This window comes from Capra hircus, chromosome 4 (assembly GCF_001704415.2).
Source record: "Capra hircus breed San Clemente chromosome 4, ASM170441v1, whole genome shotgun sequence".
NCBI classification, from domain to species: domain Eukaryota; kingdom Metazoa; phylum Chordata; class Mammalia; order Artiodactyla; family Bovidae; genus Capra; species Capra hircus.
In genome coordinates this window covers 404,997-425,703 of record NC_030811.1, presented here as the reverse complement: position 1 = coordinate 425,703, position 20,707 = coordinate 404,997, and the positions used below count along the sequence as shown (strand labels likewise).

At 48.1% G+C, this 20,707-nt stretch overlaps 1 protein-coding gene across 1 annotated transcript in view; it reads right to left on the bottom strand.

The window, feature by feature from the left end:
- ESYT2 (extended synaptotagmin 2) overlaps positions 1–20,707 on the bottom strand; it is an 82,689-nt gene that overhangs the window by 23,418 nt on the left and 38,564 nt on the right. The window contains exons 4-9 of the mRNA XM_018046633.1: positions 19,654–19,730; positions 15,832–15,904; positions 15,521–15,610; positions 7,258–7,313; positions 3,153–3,273; positions 256–432 (exon numbers count right to left, since the gene is read on the bottom strand). Coding sequence (XP_017902122.1) covers positions 256–432; positions 3,153–3,273; positions 7,258–7,313; positions 15,521–15,610; positions 15,832–15,904; positions 19,654–19,730 — 594 coding nt within the window. The remainder of the gene's footprint in view (positions 1–255; positions 433–3,152; positions 3,274–7,257; positions 7,314–15,520; positions 15,611–15,831; positions 15,905–19,653; positions 19,731–20,707) is intronic.

The window sequence follows — 20,707 nt, the reverse complement described above, 5'->3', positions numbered from 1 at the left end:
GCGGCCTGTTCTTTACTGAGATAGCTTAATGTGATTAAGGTTTAAAACTGTGTGTGAGGTAGGGATACAAGGTGAAGTATGTTTAAAGACGGAAAATCAAAGCAAAGAGAACTGTGCACTGAACAAGCACGCCACCAGCACACAGTGGGGGCCTGAGCAGACCCCGGGGGAAGGGCTGGAGCAGGAGCGGACCCCCGGGGAAGGACTCTCAGCACCCGCCCCTCACCTCACACTAAGCACTCCCTACTCCCTCACCTCATACACCTCGTTCCACTTCGGACTGAGGTTCTCCTTGATGACCTTGCTTTGGAAGATCTGGTTGCCAACTCGAATCACTCCGTAGGGGTCTGACTTCCCCTTGACAAGTCCCTTAAGGTAAGTGTCTTTTCCCTGAAGATCCTGAGCTTCAATAAAATGAATCCTCAGGACACCCTGGAAAGAAGAGCGAGCAGACTATTCACCGGCTCACCGCAGGCCTGGGGCAAAGGCTGGCTTGGGGGCGAGACGGCGCCTCTCCCCTGAGCAAAGGGAGCAAACATGAGGGCTGCAGGGGCAAGACCACAGGGCCCAAGGGCCTGACCAGGGGCCAGGGGCGGAGGAGCCTGCGTGCACTGCTGGCCCTCCTGGGACGGAGGGGCCCCAGCTGGGCAGGGCCGGCGGCAGGAGCCAGGCGGACGACACAGGGCCTCGTGGGCCCGGAACAGTGCCGTGTCCTGGTAGGAATTCCATGGGCGGTAACTGCAGTGGAGACCAGCACCCAGGGATGTAGGGGACTCTTACTAAGTCCTTCATACGCACCGATCACTGAGCTGAATTTTTAGAAGAATCCTATGAAATACTGTCATTAAACCTATTTTATGGATAGGAAACTGAAACTCTGAGATACATACATTCACACACAACATAGTTCTCTTTCCCTAAGATGTTGCTTAATTGATAAAAAAAACATCCACCCATATTTCTTTCAAGGTAAACACAAGTGGTAAAGTTATCTTTTGAGGGGGCAGCATTCTATACCATAAATACTTCAAGTTACCAGGTACTGTTCATGAACCAATCAGCATAGGATGACACATATTTTTACAGATAAATATATGCAGATGACACCACCCTTATGGCAGAAAGTGAAGAGGAGCTAAAAAGCCTCTTGATGAAAGTGAAAGAGGAGACTGAAAAAGTTGGCTTAAAGCTCAACATTCAGAAAACTAAGATCATGGCATCTGGTCCCATCACTTCATGGGAAATAGATGGGGAAACAGTGGAAATGGTGTCAGACTTTATTTTTTTGAGCTCCAAAATCACTGCAGATGGTGATTGCAGCCATGAAATTAAAAGACCCTTACTCCTTGGAAGGAAAGTTGTGACCAACCTAGATAGTATATTCAAAAGCAGAGACATTACTTTGCCAACTAAGGTCCGTCTAGTCAAGGCTATGGTTTTTGCAGTGGTCATGTATGGATGTGAGAGTTGGACTGTGAAGAAAGCTGAGCACCGAAGAATTGATGCATTTGAGCTGTGGTGTTGGAGAAGACTCTTGAGAGTCCCTTGGACTGCAAGGAGATCCAGCCAGTCCATCCTAAAGGAGATCAGTCCTGGGTGTTTATTGGAAGGACTGATGCTGAAGCTGAAACTCCAATACTTTGGCCACCTCATGCGAAGAGTTGACTCATTGGAAAAGACCCTGATGCTGGGAGGGATTGAGGGGAGGAGGAGAAGGGGACGACAGAGGATGAGATGGCTGGATGGCATCACTGACTCGATGGATGTGAGTCTGAGTGAACTCCGGGAGATAGTGATGGACAGGGAGGCCTGGCGTGCTGCGATTCATGGGGTCACAAAGAGTTGGACACGAGTGAGCAACTGAACTGAACTGAATGCTTAGACACTGTGGTCACATGTTTAAGCAGCATGAAGTGTGGGTCCGGGCAGGCTCAGACGGTCCCCAGTGCTCACAGAGCACAGAGCCCGCAGCCCAGGAGCACGAGGATCCCTGTGTGCAGAGGTAGGCCTGCGTTCTCCGAGCCGAGGATGCTAAGTGAAGGGAGAAAGACATCCCCACTTCACCCGTGCCCCATCACACCTGCTGAATGCCAGCAATAGACTAACGGGGATGTGAGCACTGGGGTGCTGTTACTTTGAAAAGAGTAGGACTGCTCATGAATGTTGGTCTGTGCACTGTTATTATGATTGAGCTTACTAGAAGGGTAACAGGCAGGGGGAAAAGGCTGGCTACTTCTACTTCATGAAACAAACTCTGAACTGAGACCAGACACCACGTGACAGGCTGCCCACTCCACCTCTGGAGCCCACGGTCAGTGAGACCACACAGGCGGGACGCAAACCAGTAGGAGCAGCCCTCTGAGAACGTGCTCTGGACCTCGGGCAGGATTCCACACCCGTGGCTGGCAGGCCCTCGTGGTCTTGGGCTGAGGTTGTTTACTTTACCGAAATGAAGGTGCCTCCAAGATGTGTGGTCACCTCTGTGTGTGAGGTGCCACCCCAACCTACAGATGAAGACACTCTGAGGAATGCACTCCCAGACTGAAGCTGCCGCCAAGCCCCAGGCCGTGACTCAGCCCAGCCCTGCCCGCTCACTCCATCTGGGGGCTTAACACCCACGGCACGCCTGCCGCATCCAACCCTGAAGCACTCCAGACGACCGCTCCTCACGCCTGGCAGGAGCCTGGCACAAGGTTCCCAGCTCAGGCTAAAACGTACATCTTACCCACAAGCAGAAAGTGCTTTCTGAGGCAGTAAATAAGTTGTCACAGCTGTCCTTTACAACGTGCAGTGACATCTGCAGAATTAAATTTCTGTGAGTACCTCTGAGGTTTAAGAACTGCGCTTAAGTCTCCGAAAGCTTTAGGCCAAGTGGCCCTTCAGTTCAGTTCAGTCCAGTCACTCAGTTGTGTCCAACTCTTTGCAACCCCATGAATCGCAGCACGCCAGGCCTCCCTGTCCATCACCAACTTCCGGAGTTCACTCAGACTCACGTCCATCGAGTCACCTCCTAAGGATGGGCAGGACAGACCACTTTTACAGCATCAAGATCCACATGGCAAGGTCATTGTTAGGAGAAATACAACACTCAGCACCCATGTACGTGAAAAGTTCCTTCAGTCTATTTTATGTGTTAATGAGCACATGCTTACCTTTGGTACAGGAAATCGCAGCTGAGCTATCTGAACTTCGCTGACAAGAGGGACTGTGATTCGATTGGGAAGCACCAGATAGTTTGATATTATATCCAAAATGATAGTATCTGATAAACCACTGTTAGGTGGGAGGTTAAAAAAAAAAAACAATGATCAGACACTTCATGTTAGTTACCACCCGTAACAGTGAACTTGGCATAAACATGATACAATATCCCACCAACACGTCAGAGCTAGTTCTCCTAACACAGTATTTATGCTGCTACGGTGACAATTATGTGGGATTTATTCTAAGAACATGAGGTAATATTCTGGCTACATTTCTCAACGTCCTAAATCACACTCATACATTTCCACATAACTTTATCATTGATTTAACACTGAATATACATTTAATTAAATTTCTTATTTTAACATAAACTTTCAAACATACATAAAAATGCAGAGAATATGGAAACAAGCATTTACTCATTTCACATTTATTACATCAAATTCATCTTTCTTGTTCTATATGCAGAGCTCCTAATGAAGTAAAAGAGTTTACAGTTCATTCTCCTTTGCACTTTATTAGGTACTGAATTCCGTAGTCAATCTGAGACAGTATACGCCACTGCACATTCAGCAGCAGGAATAGAGCTGTGGGGGCTAAAGAAACTAATGTCCTTTCAACATCCTTTTTGTCTCTTCTTTGTAAATGTGTGTAAATGGAGAGTCAAGGGTCTCTGCAATGCCACTCCTGAGGCACAGAACCTGAGCTGCATGGCTGTGCGAGAGAGCCTTTAGCCAGAACTGCAGTCCTGGGAGAAACTGACTTCTCGCCAGTGCTCCTCAAATGTCAGCAGTGCGGACAAGGCAGATGTAAGCGACCACAGCCGGAGCATTCCCTGGGACACAGTGACAGTCCTACCGCGCCCTGAGAGACGGCTGTGCGAGAGAGCCTTTGGCCAGAGCTGCAGAGTCTTAGGAGAAACTTACTTCTTGCCAGCACTTCTCAGATGTCAGCATTACAGACAAGGCAGATGTAAGGGACCACAGCCAGAACATTCCCTGGGACACAGTGACAGTCCTACCGCGCCCTGAGAGATGGCCGAGCCTCGCTGCAGGCTGGGGTCCAAATGTCAACAAAGGCGTGGAGGCTCAGGGCCAGCCCTCTCAGCTCAACGTGGGAACCACGTTCCCCAGACAGCTCCGCTCTTGTGAAGAGGCCAGTTAACCAGTGTCTACACTCCAGAGGGACTCGGAGGGCGCAAGCTGCGGACACTGGATCGGTGCTCCCCAAGCTGACGATGAAGTGGTCCCTCAAAGCTTTAGCACCCAGCACACTTACTTCAGGCAATCTCCCTGCAGAAGCACGAGTTTTGTTTATTTCGAAAAATCTGAGACAGAAGGCCCCTCACTGCTGACGCAAGTGCTTCAGGAACCTGCTCGCTGCCCCGGTGGTGGGCTGCGCCTCACCTCCCGCTGATGCCCGTGCCCCAGCAGAAGGCCCAGCTGGCACCTCCACCGACGGCTCCCGAGTGGGGCTGCACATCCCCCGAGCTGCCGTTCCCCCCGTCCTGACTGCGGCAGGGCTCAGCACACAGCACAGCTTCCTCACGCCTTCCGCCCTCCCAGTCTTCCTGACCCGGCCCTGGGCATGACCTACAGCCTTCACCTCTCACACTCAAGTTAGGGCTCCTCACTCAACAGTGGCGGGGAGAGCGAATACGCGTGGTGAGGTGAAGTGACTCAGGCATCCCGCCACCTCCTCGCACCTTGGCTTCTGCTCTGCAGTCAATGCAGGGAGCAGGCAGACGTTCATTTAGTAAAGCTTGTGGTAAGATTTCATTATGTTAGGTTCAAAGTTATTAAATATTTACTTTTACAAGATAAAGGGCTGCCACAGCTGTCACTTGATAAAATCTTCACAAAATACTGGCCCAAGTTTTACGTTAAGTACACATGCATATATTTTATCGCAAGAAATGTACATAATTATATATAAATTATGTCATATATGCTGCTCAGTCGCTCAGTCGTGTCTGACTCTGTGTGACCCCAGAGGCGGCAGCCCACCAGGCTCCCCCGTCCCTGGGATTCTCCAGGCAAGAACACTGGAGTGGGTTGCCATTTCCTTCCCCTATGTCATATATAAATATATGTAATTTCAAAGGAATATTTTACTATATTTCTTTTATACCATGGCTTCATTTTTGCATGGCGTGTCTGTTTCCACCTATATTTCTAATATATATGCATATATATTCTTAACAATATATGCAATCCTATATAAATCTTATAAGAATGTTTTATATGTGTATAGAAATCTATATATAAAACAATAGCTTGAAGGTATGCCACACAGAGTCTGTCATCATATAAATCCACGAAGTGAGCCGAAGCTGCGTCTGCACGTGTGTATCTGTGTGTCCTCGTGTATGCGCGTTTCTCCCTTTCCGCTGGTTTGGGACTGACTCCAGAGCTGCGGGCTGCGCCCACCGGCTCTCTCTGCCACAACACTACTGCAGAGACGCCTGACAAGCACGGGTCATGGCACTGAAGGCAGGCAAGCAGAACGCACATTCTCCTCTGCACTAAGGAACAGCAGGGACTTGCTGTTCTGGCCACTGACCAGCACCCTTTCCTCCAACTCCTGGAGCCCTTCCTTTGGGGTACTTCCTGTCCTTCACTGCAACTTTTTCAAGGAATTCTCTGCCTCCTCTCAGGGTGGGCACGAGACCCAGACCTGATCATCAGAACCAGGAAAATTTGTCCAAGGAAAGGTAGACCAACAGAGGTCAACTCTGGAACTTTTGCTGGAACTAGAGGGACATTTGCTGGAATCTTCTACTGAGGTTGCTAAGCATGCCACAGCATAGAATCTAGAAGCTGCTACTTCACAGCAAGAGCCTGCCTGGCAACAGAGCCACACACAGGGAACGTGGGTCAGGAGCCGTCCCGTGGACACCAGCGCCTGGCCCCCTGGCCACCTGACGGCCGCAGGCCACACAGCGCCCGGAGCAGGCGCTCTCCACACGCTTGGCGTATGGAAGAACAAACTGTGTGTCAAAACCTTTACTTGCTTAATGAAGACCAAGTGAGCTGGGTTTGTTCTTGAAAGTAGGAATCCTAATCAACCCTTTTACAAAATTCTTTTAAAGCTGTCCTTTCCAAGAATCTTTTAAAAATAACGGTACTTTTCTATATCCAAAAAATCATAGTACCTAAAAAAGTCTTATTATTACAACTATGCCTCAGTTTATTAAAGCCTTCATTTTTTCCTGATAATGAAACAAAATAAAATTCTTTCTAACGGCCACTTCAAGGAGATAATACATACAAAGGAACAGGAAAAAAAAGCGGCCTGAACCAAGGCTTTCATAATGCAATTTTCTAAGCGAAACAGGGAAAAGAGCCCCACAGATTAAGAAAGTGTCCACCAGGAACACGCGTGACTGCAGCCAACACTCAGCGCACTGTAACCTGCAAATGCAGCGGTGAAATCGGAAGCAGCAAGTTTCCTGCGTGGTGGTGACTGACGGTCTGCTGCTCTCGCCTTCCGTCCTGGAGGACAGACGGCCTGCAGCCTGACTAGGAAGCCTCACCGCCCTCACAGGAGGGACGTGCCCCGAAGGCTTCGCCGCTCGTGGGGCAGCAGTCCTCACTGTTCAGACACCAGAGCACGCGGAACAGCAAAGCCTCCCAGCGTACCCCGCAGCCGCGCGTCGGAGCTGACTCCTCCCCGCCCTGGAGGAACGCGTCAAGGCAGAGAAGGCAGCAAGGGATGGGGCAGCACAGCTTCAACGCAGCCAGAAAGGGCTTGTCTTGAAACATTTAAGCGTGAAAACTTTTTAAACTTTTCTTTATTTTTCTGGGATATTAAAACACCAAAACTGGAAAGACACCTCGTGACAAATGAAATGGCTCCACTGAGCCCCAACAGGGCTCGCGTGCAGCTACAACCCAGAGCCTGAGGCGCAACTCGAGTTCCGGAGCCTGAGCGCCCTGCCTGAGAGGCAGAGACGCGGCCCGGGAGACGGCGCTCAGCCGCTGGGCCGTCTCACGACGCCGACAATGCACAAGCCATCAGCAAGCTGGCCACAGGGCACGACAGAGTACTTACTTCAATCCAGGAATGTCGAGAAGATTAGTCAGTCCTGTCCAGTTAATTTCTAAAAGCTGTTTTTAAAAAAACGGCAAATATAGTAAGTATGCAAACTACTTCTAATTATCATTATCAAATTATACAAGTCTGTTTCTTTATAAATGCTGCCCTATACCTTGATTTTCACTTTATAAAATATCAAAGCTGTTGTCCCTTATTGGTACTGATAGCTTGCCTGTTCTTATGTTTTTTGATGTCATAATTTTCTCCGGTAAAATCGTAATTATTTATATACCCACCTTCCTATTGATGAGCACTTAGAATATTTGCAGTTTATCTTTTTTGTAAGTAATGGTCATAGCAAACACCCTCTTCCCACAACACAAGAGATGACTCTACACATCTACACAACCAGATGGTCAACACCAAAATCAGACTGATTATATTCTTTGCAGCCAAAGACGGAGCAGCTCTAAACAGTCAGCAAAAATAAGACCGGGAGCTGACGGTGGCTCAGAGATCATGAGCTCCTTATTGCAAAATTCAGGCTCAAACTGAAGAAAGTAGGGAAAACCACTAGGCCATTCAGGTATGACCTAAATCAAATCCCTTATCATTACACAGTGGAAGTGAGAAATAGATTCAAGGTACTAGACCTGCTAGAGACAGTGCCTGAATTACTATGGACAGAGGTTTGTAACACTGTACAGAAGGTGATAACCAAAACCACTCCCAAGAAAAAGAAATGCAGGAAGGAAAAGTGGTTGTCTGAGGAGGCCTTACAAATAGCCGAGAAAAGAAGAGAAGCAAAAGGCAAAGGAGAAAGGGAAAGATATACCCTACTGAATGCCTAGCTCCAGAGAATAACAAAGAAAGAAAGTGAAAGTGACGTCGCTCAGTCGTGTCCGACTCTTTGTGACCCCGTGAACTGGGGCTCACCAGGCTCCTCCGTCCTTGGGATTCTCCAGGCAAGAATACTGGAGTGGGTTGCCATTTCCTTCTCCAGGGGAACTTCCCGACCCAGGGATCGAACCCAGGTCTCCCGCATTGCGGGCAGACGCTTTAACCTCTGAACCACCAGGGAATAACAAAGAGAGATAAGAAAGTTTTCTTAAGTGAACAATGCAAAGAAATAGAGGAAAACAATAGAAAGGAAAAGACTAGAGATCTCTATAAAATTGGAGATACCAAGGGAACATCTCATGCAAAGACAGGCACAACAAAGGACAAAAATGGCAAGGATCTAACAGAAGCAGAAGAGATTAAGAAGAGGTGGTGAGAATACACAGAACAACTATACAAAAAAGCTCTTAATGACTCGGATAACCACGATGGTATGATCACTCACCTAGAGCCAGACATCCTGAGGGGCCCTTAGGAAGCATTACTATGAAAAAAGCTAGTGAAGGTGATGGAATTCCAGCTGAGTAATTTCAAATCCTAAAAGATGATGTTGTTAAAGTGCTACACTCATTATACCAGCAAATTTGGAAAACTCAGCAGTGGCCACAGGACTCGAAAAGGTCAGTTTTCACCCCAATCCCAAAGAAAGGCAATGCCAAAGAATGTTCAAATTACTCTACAATTGCATTCATTTCACATGCTAGCAAGATTACGGTCAAAATCCTTCAAGCCAGGCTTCAGCAGTACATGAACCAAGAACTTCCAGATGTACAAGCTGGATTAAGAAAGGGAGAGGAACCAGAGTTCAAACTGCCAACATCCGCTGGACCATGGAAAAAGCAAAGGAATTCTAAAAAACATCTACTTCTGCTTCATTGACTATGCTAAAGCCTTTGGCTGTGTGGATCACAACAAACTGTGGAATATTCTTAGATGAGAATACCAGACCACCTGACCTGCCTCGTGAGAAACCTGTATAGGAGTACGTCAAAGCTGTATATTGTCACCCTTGCTTATCTAACTTATGTGCAGAGTACATCACGGGAAATGCCAGACTGGATGAATCACAAGCTAGAATCAAGATTGCAAGGAGAGATATCAATAATCTCAGATATGCAGATGACACCACTTTAATGGCAGAACGTGAGGAGGAACTAAGGAGCCTCTTGATGAAGATGAAAGTGGAGAGTGAAAAAGCTGGCTTAAAACTCAACAATCAGAAAACTAAGATCATGGCATCTGATCCCATCACTTCATGGCAAACAGATGGGGAAACAGTGGAAACAGTGTCAGATTTCATTTTCCTGGGCTTGAAAATCAATGCGGATGGTGACTGCAGCCATGAAATTAAGACACTTGCTCCTTGGAAGAATAGCTATGACAAAACTAGCCAGCGTATTAAAAAGCAGGGACATCACTTTGCTGACAAAGGTCTGTATATGCAAAGCTACAGTTTTTTCAGTAGTCATGTATGGATATGAGAGTTGGACGATAAAGAAGGCTGAATGCCAAAGAATTGCTGCTTTTGAACTGTGGTGTGGAGAAGACTCTCGAGAGTCCCTTGGACTGCAAGGAGATCCAACCAGTCCAAAAGGAAATCAGCTCTGAATATTCATTGGAAGGACTGATGCTGAAGCAGAAGCTCCGATACTTTGGCCACCTGATGTGAAGAGCTGATTCACTGAAAAGGATCCTGATGCTGGAAAAGTTTGAGGGCAAGAGGAGAAGGGAGTGACAGGATGAAATGGCTGGATGGCATCACTGACTCTGTGGACATGAGTTTGAGCAAGCTCAGGGAGATAGGGAAGGACAGGGAAGCCTGCTGTGCATTCATGGGAATGCAAAGAGTCAGACATGACTTAGCAACTGAAGAACAACAACAACAAAATGATTCAGTGAGTATCTTTTTACACACATGTTCTCACAGAGACTAGCATTCAAAAAGTGGAAGCTCTGGTCAAAGATATATGTTCATTTTTTATGCTGATATACACTACCTTGTTCAGTTGCTAAGTCATGTCACTACCTAATTGCTCTAATATTGTACCAATTTACATTTCCATCAAAATTGTATGAAATGTACTTTCTTTACAGCCACACCAAACACAGATGTTAAAAATCAGTCTATTTGGCAGTTAAAGAATGGTTACTCTATCACTATTTCAAACAGCAATTTCCTGATATTTGGAGAAGGGAACAGCTACCCACTCCAGTATTCTGGCTTGGAGCATTCCCTGGACTGGACAGTCCAATGGGGTCACAAAGAGTTGGACACGACTGAGCGACTTTCAGTTTCACTTTTTTCCTGATATTACTGGGATATGTTCCATCCATTTAGTCAACTTTTGTATTTCTTTTGCTCATTTTTCTAGTGGGTATTTCGAAGAAGGCAATCGCACCCCACTCCAGTACTCTTGCCTGGAAAATCCCATGGACGGAGGAGTCTGGTTGGCTGCAGTCCATGGGGTCACTAAGAGTCAGACACGACTGAGCGACTTCACTTTCATTTTTCACTTTCATGCATTGGAGAAGGAAATGGCAACCCACTCAAGTATTCTTGCTTGGAGAATCCCAGGGACGGCAGAGCCTGGTGGGCTGCCATCTATGGGGTCGCACAGAGTCGGACACGACTAAAGTGACTTAGCAGCAGCAGCAGCAGCTAGTGGGTATTTATCTTAGAATAATTTCTATATAGTTGGCTGAGATTCCATTAAACAGATGTGGACAGGTAAAAAGAACTGACTGAAACACTGCTTCTCCTGTCAAGATGGATACTGCACATAACGCAGTCACTTGCGCTTTATGCTGTAGAAGGCGCTAGTGAAACTGCATGACCTCTGTTACTCACAGACGCGAGTGGCAGAGCTGGGGAGTGAGCAGTTGTAAGTGTGAACTGAAGGGTCAAGATTCCTTTGGACAAACCCAAACTCAAAAGCAACAACTCTAATAAAGTCCTGAGAAACTAACCTCCATAGGACTCCCCGGTGGTTTAGTTGCTAAGTCATGTCCAACTCTTGCGACACCACAGACTGTAGCCTGCCAGGCTCCTCTGTCCATGGCATTCTCCAGGCAAGAATACTGGAGTGGGTAGCCATGCCCTCCTCCAGGGCATCTTTCCAACCCAGGAATCAAAGCCAGGTCTCCTGTCTTGCAAGCAGACTCTTTACCAACTGAATGAAGAGAGAAGCCCCATGGACGCCCTAGACCGCGACTGTGATCTCTGGATGTATCTTCCACTAAAGGGAACAGGGGACTTTGAAGAAATGGCTGATTCTGGGTCTGGGGCAAAAACTGGTAACAGGAACTTGGAGCGTGTTGCTGAATCAGAAGGTCAAAGAAACTCTCAATGGCCCTCCCAAAGGGCGATCACGTCGAGGGACTACAACTAGATTGTAAACTTGGGGGTACTAGGGCGCCCACTTGCAGGACGCTGGTCAGAATGATGAGAGGTACCCAAATTCTACCCAAGTTCAGAGAAGCAGAATACTAGGGGGACGGAGAAAGAATCCACAGAAGGACAGACTCAGTTGAGTTTCAAGACATATGAATGCAAGAAGGCAGGCTCCAGGCACGCCTGTTCAAGGCTCTGAAGGGGGAGCTGGCCTGTCCCTGAGCACAAGGGAGGCCAGAGGACACAAGAGCCAAGCTGGAGGGCTGTGGAGGGAGAGGAGTGAGTGACTGTTTGAGGATGAGACTGAGGGTGTGTGACTGAACAGGTGTCCAGGTATGTGAGAGAGAAAAGTTCACCCAGCCCTGGGGGCAGATAGAGGAAAAGCAATGAAAATTAGTGCCCTCCCCATCAGCCCGCAGTCTGGATGGATCTCCCTTTGGGAAACTGAAGAGCCAGTGGAAAGTGTTTCCAAAGGACAGGAAATTACCTCTTTCTGAAGGTTGAGAAGTAGCAGTGAGGGATGGGGCGGGGGTGGGGCGGGGCGGGGCCGAGGGGGCGGGGCGGGGCGGAGACCCCCTGCACCTGGAGCCTCTGCAGCCTGAGCAGGTACAGGAGCAGGGCACCCTCAGCCTGAGCGCCCTCTGAGGGCCTGTGGGTCCAGCAGAATCCGGACCCACAGACACTGCTCATTTCAGCGCTGACTGCAGGCCAGCCTCCTGCACAGGAAGTTTGTTACAGACAGACTGGTGGCTCCGCCCTTCCCCAGAGCTTTTGAATTTGCTGGTCTGGGCTGGTGATAAAGGTCACGAATGTTTTTCTTATGCTTTGACAGCTCCGAGACTTCCAGCTTCCACTTGGGATGCAGCAAGCTGGGAAGAGGGTCACTCCTGAATGCACAGACAGCTGAGGTGGCAGGCGAGCCGGAGCAAGCCCTGAGAGAGCCAAGACAGAAAAACAGGGGAGGCAGACCGGCTGCACAGAGGCCAGGGCAGAGCTCCCTCTGCACCACACAGCTACAGGGTGCTGAGAGCACGCCAGGCCCTCCCGGGACACGGGGGCGGGGGGGGGGGGGTGCCGCTGAGAGCACCAGCACCCTGGCGGTGCGGCAAGAAGCTCCGAAATAATGCAGGGTATCAACCCCCCTCCAAGAAACTCAGAGAACATCTGCAGGATAAATACCCCCAAACTCCCCAGGGGCCCCATTCTGGGCCCTCCTCAGCGCAGTGGGCTCCGAGGACCCCTCTGCCAGTTTCTGCCTCATCACCTCACTGCTGCTTCCCACAGAGGGTGGCAGGATCAGCCTCCAGGACCCTCGTTCAAACGCTGTGTCCTGCCCACTCCTGGTCTCAGGGCCAAGGACCTGTGCCTGGTGCAGCTGGAAGGGGGGGCAGGCCAGGATAGAGGGAGACGGGGAGGCTCACTCCTCCTTGGGGCCATGGCAGCTGGGACTCTGGCCTGCGGCCTGAAGGACCAGAGGCCACAGTCTCGGGGGGAGAGAACGAAGCAGGCAGAACAGGCCCGAGAGAGGATGGCAGCCCCAGTGGCCACGCGCCGGTCACCCTGTTCCTGATGCTCGGCTGCAGCCCCTGCATGGGCTCCATGAGCCAGCAGGACATGCTCATTCTGCTTTTAAAGCCCCCCTTCCTCCTCCTCCTTTGCTTAATGTACATCAACTGCTTGCTCCTTGGAAGAAAAGCTATGACAAATGTAGACAGCGTACTAAAAAAGCAGAGACGTCACTTTGCTGCCAACGGTCCATCCAGTCAAAGCTATGGTTTTTCCAGTAGTCATGAATGGATGTGAGCTGGACCATAAAGAAGGCAGAGCGCCAAGACTTTTGAAATGTGGGGTTGGAGAAGACTCTTGAGAGTCCCTTGGACTGCAAGAAGATCAAACCAGTCACTCCTAAAGGAAATTAGTCCTAAGTATTCATTGGAAGGACTGATGCTGAAGCTGAAGCGCCAATACTTTAGCCCCTGATACGAAGAGCAGACTCATCTGAAAAGACCCGACTCATCTGAAAAGACCCTGATGCTGGGAAGGACTGAAGGCGGGAGGAGAAGGGGCTGGCAGAGGATGAGATGGTTGGATGGCATCACTGGCTCAATGGCCATGAGTTTGAGTAAGCTCTGGGAGTTGGTGATGGACAGGGAGGCCTGGCGTGCTGCAGTCCATGGGGTCGCAGAGTCAGACATAACTGAGCGACTAAACAATAACGTCAATTGCTGGCGTCCTAGCTAGATGGATTCAATTTCTTTTCACAATCACTCTTAAAGGAAGATATTAATTCCATTTTATAGATGAAGAAACTCAATCTGTGGATCACAGACTCAGAAGACATGTGCTTTGCTACTGGGGAGGACCCCTCGGATAAACACATTCAGAGTGAACCCAGACCACCTCCTGGAGAAGTTCTAGAAAAGGCCTCCCGATTCAGTCTAGTCTAATCCACACTCCTGAGATGAACCTAAATGTGACCTAAGGATTCTGAAACACCCTCAAGAGTATACCACAGAGGCAACGCCAATAATGTCAAGTCAGCATGAGTGGGTGGCCACCAATTTCTGGGACATGTCCAAGGGCAGACAGTGGGTCTCCCCGGCTCTTCGCAGAGCCTTCATCCAAGCCTACCAAACCTTGACCTCTGCTGTCAGGACCCCACCAGAACGCTAAACCTACATAGAGGGAAATATTTTCTTTGTCAAGTACTTGAAGACTTCTGTATGCCAGGTACTACACTGAGTGTTCTGGCCCACGGACATTTAGCTGTTGCGTCTAACCTTTCACTGGAGGTATTACTGTACTCTCCACGTTACTGATGGGGAAACTGAGGCTTACAGAAATCAAAACCAGTTGGGCCTCAGTGTCCAAGGGTTCCAGCTCCATCTCCTCAGATTTAACCAATCATGGATCAGAAGCATTCAGAAGGAAAAAATACTCCTGAAAGTTCCAAAAAGCAAAACTTCAATCTGCTGCCCTAAGGCAACAATTTACATATCATTTACATTTCAACTATTTACACAGAAGTTACACTGTATTAGGTGTCACTACTGATCTGGAGATGATTTAAAGGATGCAAGAGGCTGTGCAGAGGTTATGAGCAAACACTACGCCATTTACTAAGGAACCTGAGCATCTGTGGACCTTGGTTGTGGGAGTCTTGGGACCGTCACCTATGGAGACCGGTGGCGGGAGATGGCAGTTTGATCAAAGAACAGGAGGAACCGAGAGTGGGAAGTGAGGCTGGGAGGCCTGCGTCCATCACTAAGCCTGAAACGGGGCAGCGCGTCCGTCCATGCGCTCCACGAGGGCAGCACTTCAGAAACTTGCAGTTTTGTTTTTTATAAAGCAAGTAGCACATTATCAAAGCTAATCTAAACAAATCAACAAGCAAAACAATGTACAAGAGTTTCAAATTAAAAGATTCCCATACGTCTAAATCATCTAGTCAAAATCCCAAAATCTTTGTTTTTCATCGGGGTGGGGAAGGACTTGGTAGACGGCAGGGAACTGTGCTCTCCTATTTTCCAGATGAAAGTGACCGAAAAAGTCCCTTTTCTCTGAAGATTGTGCTTAGGGGCTGTAATTCACCATATAAGGGTACCAGTGATTCTCAACCTCTCACAGCCACATCCTGCTTTTCTGAGTACTAAAATTTCATTTGGAAATTAATATTATAACTTTATTTTTATTTTTTGGCTATGCGGCATGCAGGATCTAGCTCCCTGAACAGGATAGAACCCTCACTCCCTGCAGTGGAAGTACTGAGTCTCAACCACTGGACCACCAGGGAATTCCCAAACGTATTAGTTTTATGAGGAAAAAGTTGTCTATCAGATGTTAAAGCATAAAGAGGTGAAAACATACAGGATTCATGCCTCAAAGGGAATAAAGTGAGATAAGCTCTTTCTCTTCACTCCGTTCTTTGGTATGTACACATTCTTGTCAGTGAATGGGAAGAAGAGAATGAAATAAACCTCGACTTACTGGCTTCCTAAGGAAGAAGATAGACAAAGCTCCTACTAAGGGCATGTCTCCAATCAATGGTTCCAGGATCACCCGCATTGTACCATGAATCTAAATTTAAATGGGAAAACAAAACATTAATGGAAATAATTTCACAGGCCCTTATTGACTCAAAAGGAGGATGCAAGATCCTGACAGTGACTCCTGAGCATATGACTTCAGGTTTCTCTAACTTCAAAGAAATTCTGAGTTAATAAAAACTTCACAATTTTCTTTCTGAATAGAGCACAGAGCATCTGAAAATAAAATGAAACTTAAAAAAACACCCTTACCTGTATACTCTGCACACCAGCTCTACAAAAATAGCGCTTGATCTCCAGATCGATCTCACAATTCCCTACAAAACTAGCAAAGAAAAAGTTCTGATTACACTCTCTTCACAATCACAGACCCAGGCTCTACAATCTGAACACAGTGCTAGTAAAGCCACCAAAGCTGGGCTGTAGGCGGGCTGCAACCCGCAGGCTCAGCACGGCCACACGGAGAGTGAGGCGGGCTGCAACCCGCAGGCTCAGCACGGAGGGCAAGGCGGGCTGCAACCCACAGGCCAGCCGGGCCAGGGTTCTAGCCGCGGCAGCCGCAGCCCCCAGGCTCAGCATGTCACTTCTCAAAGGGCAGCTTCTGGAGCAGTGTCTTGATGGAGTATAGTTTTCATTTGTCTCATAAATAACTCTGTTTGTTTAAAACATATACAAAGCTTAGGTCATATTTCATCACAAACAATGTGCCCGGGCTCCCCCACCGTGAGAAACCAGCAGTGCTCAGGCCCTCAGAGACGTTACACCTGTTTGAGGTATCAGTTTTACTCAGCGACTGTCCCTTCAATCGTTAATGTGAACACCCATGAACGCTGTGTGACGCTGCATGTAAGGCTTTGCCTATCTTCTTAAAAACGTGACAGGCCCACGATGTTTTTGTGGATCCTGAATGGTTTGATGCCCACCCTTGATTCTGGGAGTGGGTCATCCTGCTCCTGCCCTGGAGCATCGGGAGGAACAGTGTCCACAATAGACAGTGTCCAAGCACATGAGCAAAACATCAACAGAAGGCATCTGGGATGAAGTCTGCCAACAGTCGCTCTCCTGTGTCTCTCAACAGTCACTACCTATAGATTCTTCTGGTGAAGGAGGTGCACACAATCAAGGGCACATTTCAGCAGGAGGCTGCTAGTAGTCACAAGAAGCAGACATCTTTGTTAAGGATTGTAGAGTTTTTCTAGCTATGAGAAGATGAAAGAAACTGGGCTCATAAAATCTTCTCTTGAAAATACCGAACTGCTTGAAAGTCAGTCCTGCCAGTTTTCCGAGAGCACAGAGGGCCTCATTCCTGGTCTCTGCTCTGAGCTCCTTCCAGGGGTGTGGAAGGGCAGCGACCACGTGGCTGGGGACCGCATCCTTGTAGAGGCAGATGGCGGATGGCAAGTTTTCTCCACATACCCTAAGATGGGATCTTGTTATGTTATATTTTCTCTCAGTCACTCCCTCCCCAGCTCTACAGGCAGTACTCTAGTTACGGTTCTTGTCTGGAACACAGGGAAAGGTAGAATGCAGACTGCTTCAGAGACGTAAAGATCTGAGCTGCCTAATTTGCATACACGGCTGTGTCTGCTGAAACCACAAAAGCCAGACTGCAGTCTTCAAAATGACATCAGGTAACAGACTCATTTCAGTGTTTGCTTAACAGACGTGTGTGAAGGGCTCCCTCGGTGATGGAATGAGAGAACAAGGTTCCCACCCCCTGAAGCTCACCCTCAGCCTTGTGGACAGCCTTGCCAGGTGCACCTGACCCCAAGACAAACACAGGGCCACCTCTTTTACTCCACTCATGACAGCAGTATTTGCAGTGGTGCCAAATGTGTTGAAGACGCAGAGTTTTCCCATCATATTACATCATCGTAACACTCTATGTTTCTTTCTAAAATAAAGGCAATTGGTACGGACTCTGTTCATTTACTACATTAATACACTTTAGAAACTCAAAGATGACATGATAAAAAAAAATGACCCTTAATCAAAACAAAACCAACCCTGCTGAGCCGTGTCAGTCAGTAGCTGGCACACAGCTGGGCAGGGGCCTCACAAAGCCATAAGCAGCTTCTTGAAGGACAAAGACAAGAGCCAGAGAAGCCCTTTACCACCAGGGAAGGCACTTGGCAGATCCCTAGTCAATTTCTCCCAATTATTTTTTATCGTGGTAAAATATACATAACATTACCATCTCACGCATTCTAAAGTGCAAGGCGGTGGCATTAAGCTCATTCAGGCTGCTGTGCAACCATCACCACCATCATTTCCAGAACTCTCTTCATCCTGCAAAACTGAAAGTCTGTGCCCATCACTCAGTGACTTCCATCCTCCCCTCCCCAGCAGCCTGCAGCCTGCTCTCTGTCTGTGTGGGTCTGCTCCTCAAGAGGTCTCCGACGGGGGGAATCACACACCATCTCTTTGTGATTGTCCTGCTTCATTTAGCATGATGACCCCAAGGTCCGTGCACCCACCGTAGCTGGATGGACACGGCCCACTGTGGGATCTCCTTCTCTGTACAGCCTGAACGATGCTCCCCTGTACGCACACAACATGCCTTCTTACCCGTCCAACAGTCAGTGAGCACACGGGTCGCCCTCATGTCTTAGCTATCGTGAAGAAAACGGCCGTGGGCTGAAGTACACAACTGCCCCTCTGGGAGTCAGACCCCCGTTCCTCGGGGTCTGCACCCAGAAGTGGAAGTGCTGGGTCGTATAGTGACTGTTTCTTGTTTCTAAGGAGCGACTACTCTGTTTCTACAGCAACTGTGCCCTCTGTATTCCCACCATCAGTGTGCCGGGCTTCCGACCTCTGCACGTTCTCACTCACCACTCTGGGTTCATAGCTGCAGTCTGATGGGTGTGAGGCGCCGCCTCGCAGTGGCTTTAGCAGCGGCGTCTGCACCCCTCATGCGCTTGTGAGCACTAGTCTGTCTGCTTTGGAGAAACGTCCATTCCAGTCCCTTGCTCATTTCTGAATCACATTGTATTGCTGTTGTTGTTGTTGTTGAGTTATAGCAGTTCTTTATATATTCTGGATCTCAATCCTTTATCATATATTTGACTATATGCATATATCTGATTGCACTGATTCTTTACATTACTTCTAGTGTTGGCTTTTAACAATATTAAGTCTTCCAAACCACAAACATGAGCTGTATCTCTGTGTATTTACGTCTTCTTCAATTTTTCACATCAATGTTTCGTAGTATTCATTGCATAAGCCTTTCACCGCTTCGGTTAATTTCTAAGTACTCTATTCTTCTTGGTTCCCCCGTAAAGGCCGCTTTCTTAGCTTCCTTTCTGGATCTGTTTATTGCTATAGAATCTCTGCACTGATTCTGCATCCTTCTACTTTACTACTGCTTCCTCTCCAGCAACGTATGCCTTTTGTTTTTTTCATACCTAGTCGCTCTGGAAGAGCTTCCAGTGCCGTGCTGGACAACAGTGGTGACAGGGGGGTCCTTGCCGAGCTCCTGAGCTCAGAGGAGGTTTCAGGTTTTCACCACTGAGCGTGCTACTTGCTGGGGACACATGCCAAGCATTCCAAGCCCAATAAACAAGCCCATCATGCTGACGTCTGTGCCCTAAATGCTTTTATCATGAAAGTGCTAGATTTCGACAAACGCCTTTTCTGCATCAACTGAGATGATTAGGCGGTTTTCCCCTTCACTCTTAGTAATGTGGAGTATTACATCAATCACTTATGATGAATCATTCTTACATTCTGGAAATAAATCTCATTTGGTCATGGTGTATAATCCTTTCACTGTGCTGCTGAGTTCAGTTTGCGAGCATTTGCTTGAAGACTCTGGCATCAGTGTTCACTAGGGAAAAGGGCCTGCAGTTTTCTCGTAGTGCCTTTATTTTTTTTATTTAACATGTTCTTCGAATGGCAATTATCTAAGCTATCAGGAACTAAAACCAGAAAGAGCTAAGTTTAGATCCTCAACAAGAAGCTAGTCCAATTCCATCAAATAGCAGTAAGATATGCGCTCATTACATTCTCTACTTTATGGGCATAGCTAAGTGACATCACACATCATTAACGATGACAAACACACAAACTTACCTAATCTGAAGGTCCAAAATAATCTGCCTTTTATCCACATTTTCAGTATACACCTTAACACCATTGATCCTGAGGGGCTGAAACAAAAATTGGCTTCTTTAAAACATAGAAAGGGTGAAGAACACCAACCCCATGACCCAGTAGAGCTGAGAAAACAAGCCTGGGTCCCAGGCCTGGGCAGGAACACTCTGCTTCAAGGTGCTGTCGTCTCACACCCAGTGCGCCGGGGCCTCTGGCCCTGAGCACCCTCATCTGTGAGGCACTCAGGAGGGCCCTGCAGGCTGAGAGCGGCCCACAGGGCGCGGGGCCAGCAGGCCACAGAACGCTGCCTAGCTCAGCAGGCGCCGGGGCCGGGGCCCGGGCCCGGCTTCACTCCCGCCCCAGGCCCTCAGTCCTTGTCTCCCCCAGGGGACTCTGACCCGCTCCCTCCCGCACACTTAATACCCTGTCTAAAACAGAAGTTCTTCTCATTTTATCTTTATGTCATAACTTTCTATTTTTTAATATTTTTATAAAAATGGGACTTTTTGAGTGAATCAAAAATATTAGCTATATTTTCAACAGATAATACAGGCAACAAGGTGAGAATCAAATGACTATAAAAAGAAAAGGCAGACAATAATAAATATATTTCAACATCATTTCAGAATCGTTTCTCAATTTGCAGATTTGAGACCCCTTCTAAGAAAGTTCTCAATATGACAGCTGGGCACGAAAAACTCGAGCTGAAGAACCACTGGGTCCCCACGCCCACGCCAAAGGTGTGGGTGTCCTGAAGTCTGACCCCCCAAGTCGGCTGCAGGAGCATACTCCGAGCCCACGCTGCCCCCACCCCAGGTTGCAGGGTCCCTGCATCAGACGCCTGGGCCCCCTATTCCTAGTAGAAGTCCAAGAGCCCTGTGACACTGAGCTCTCTGACCAGGCCTGCGCTGCTCTCAACATCCCCACCCTTTGTCAGCAGTAGGTTGGAAGCACACACACAAACATAAATGTAATTCTTTCTGGGACACACTCAGCTGGAGCAAGAATTCCAGATGTGCACGCACGTGAGCGC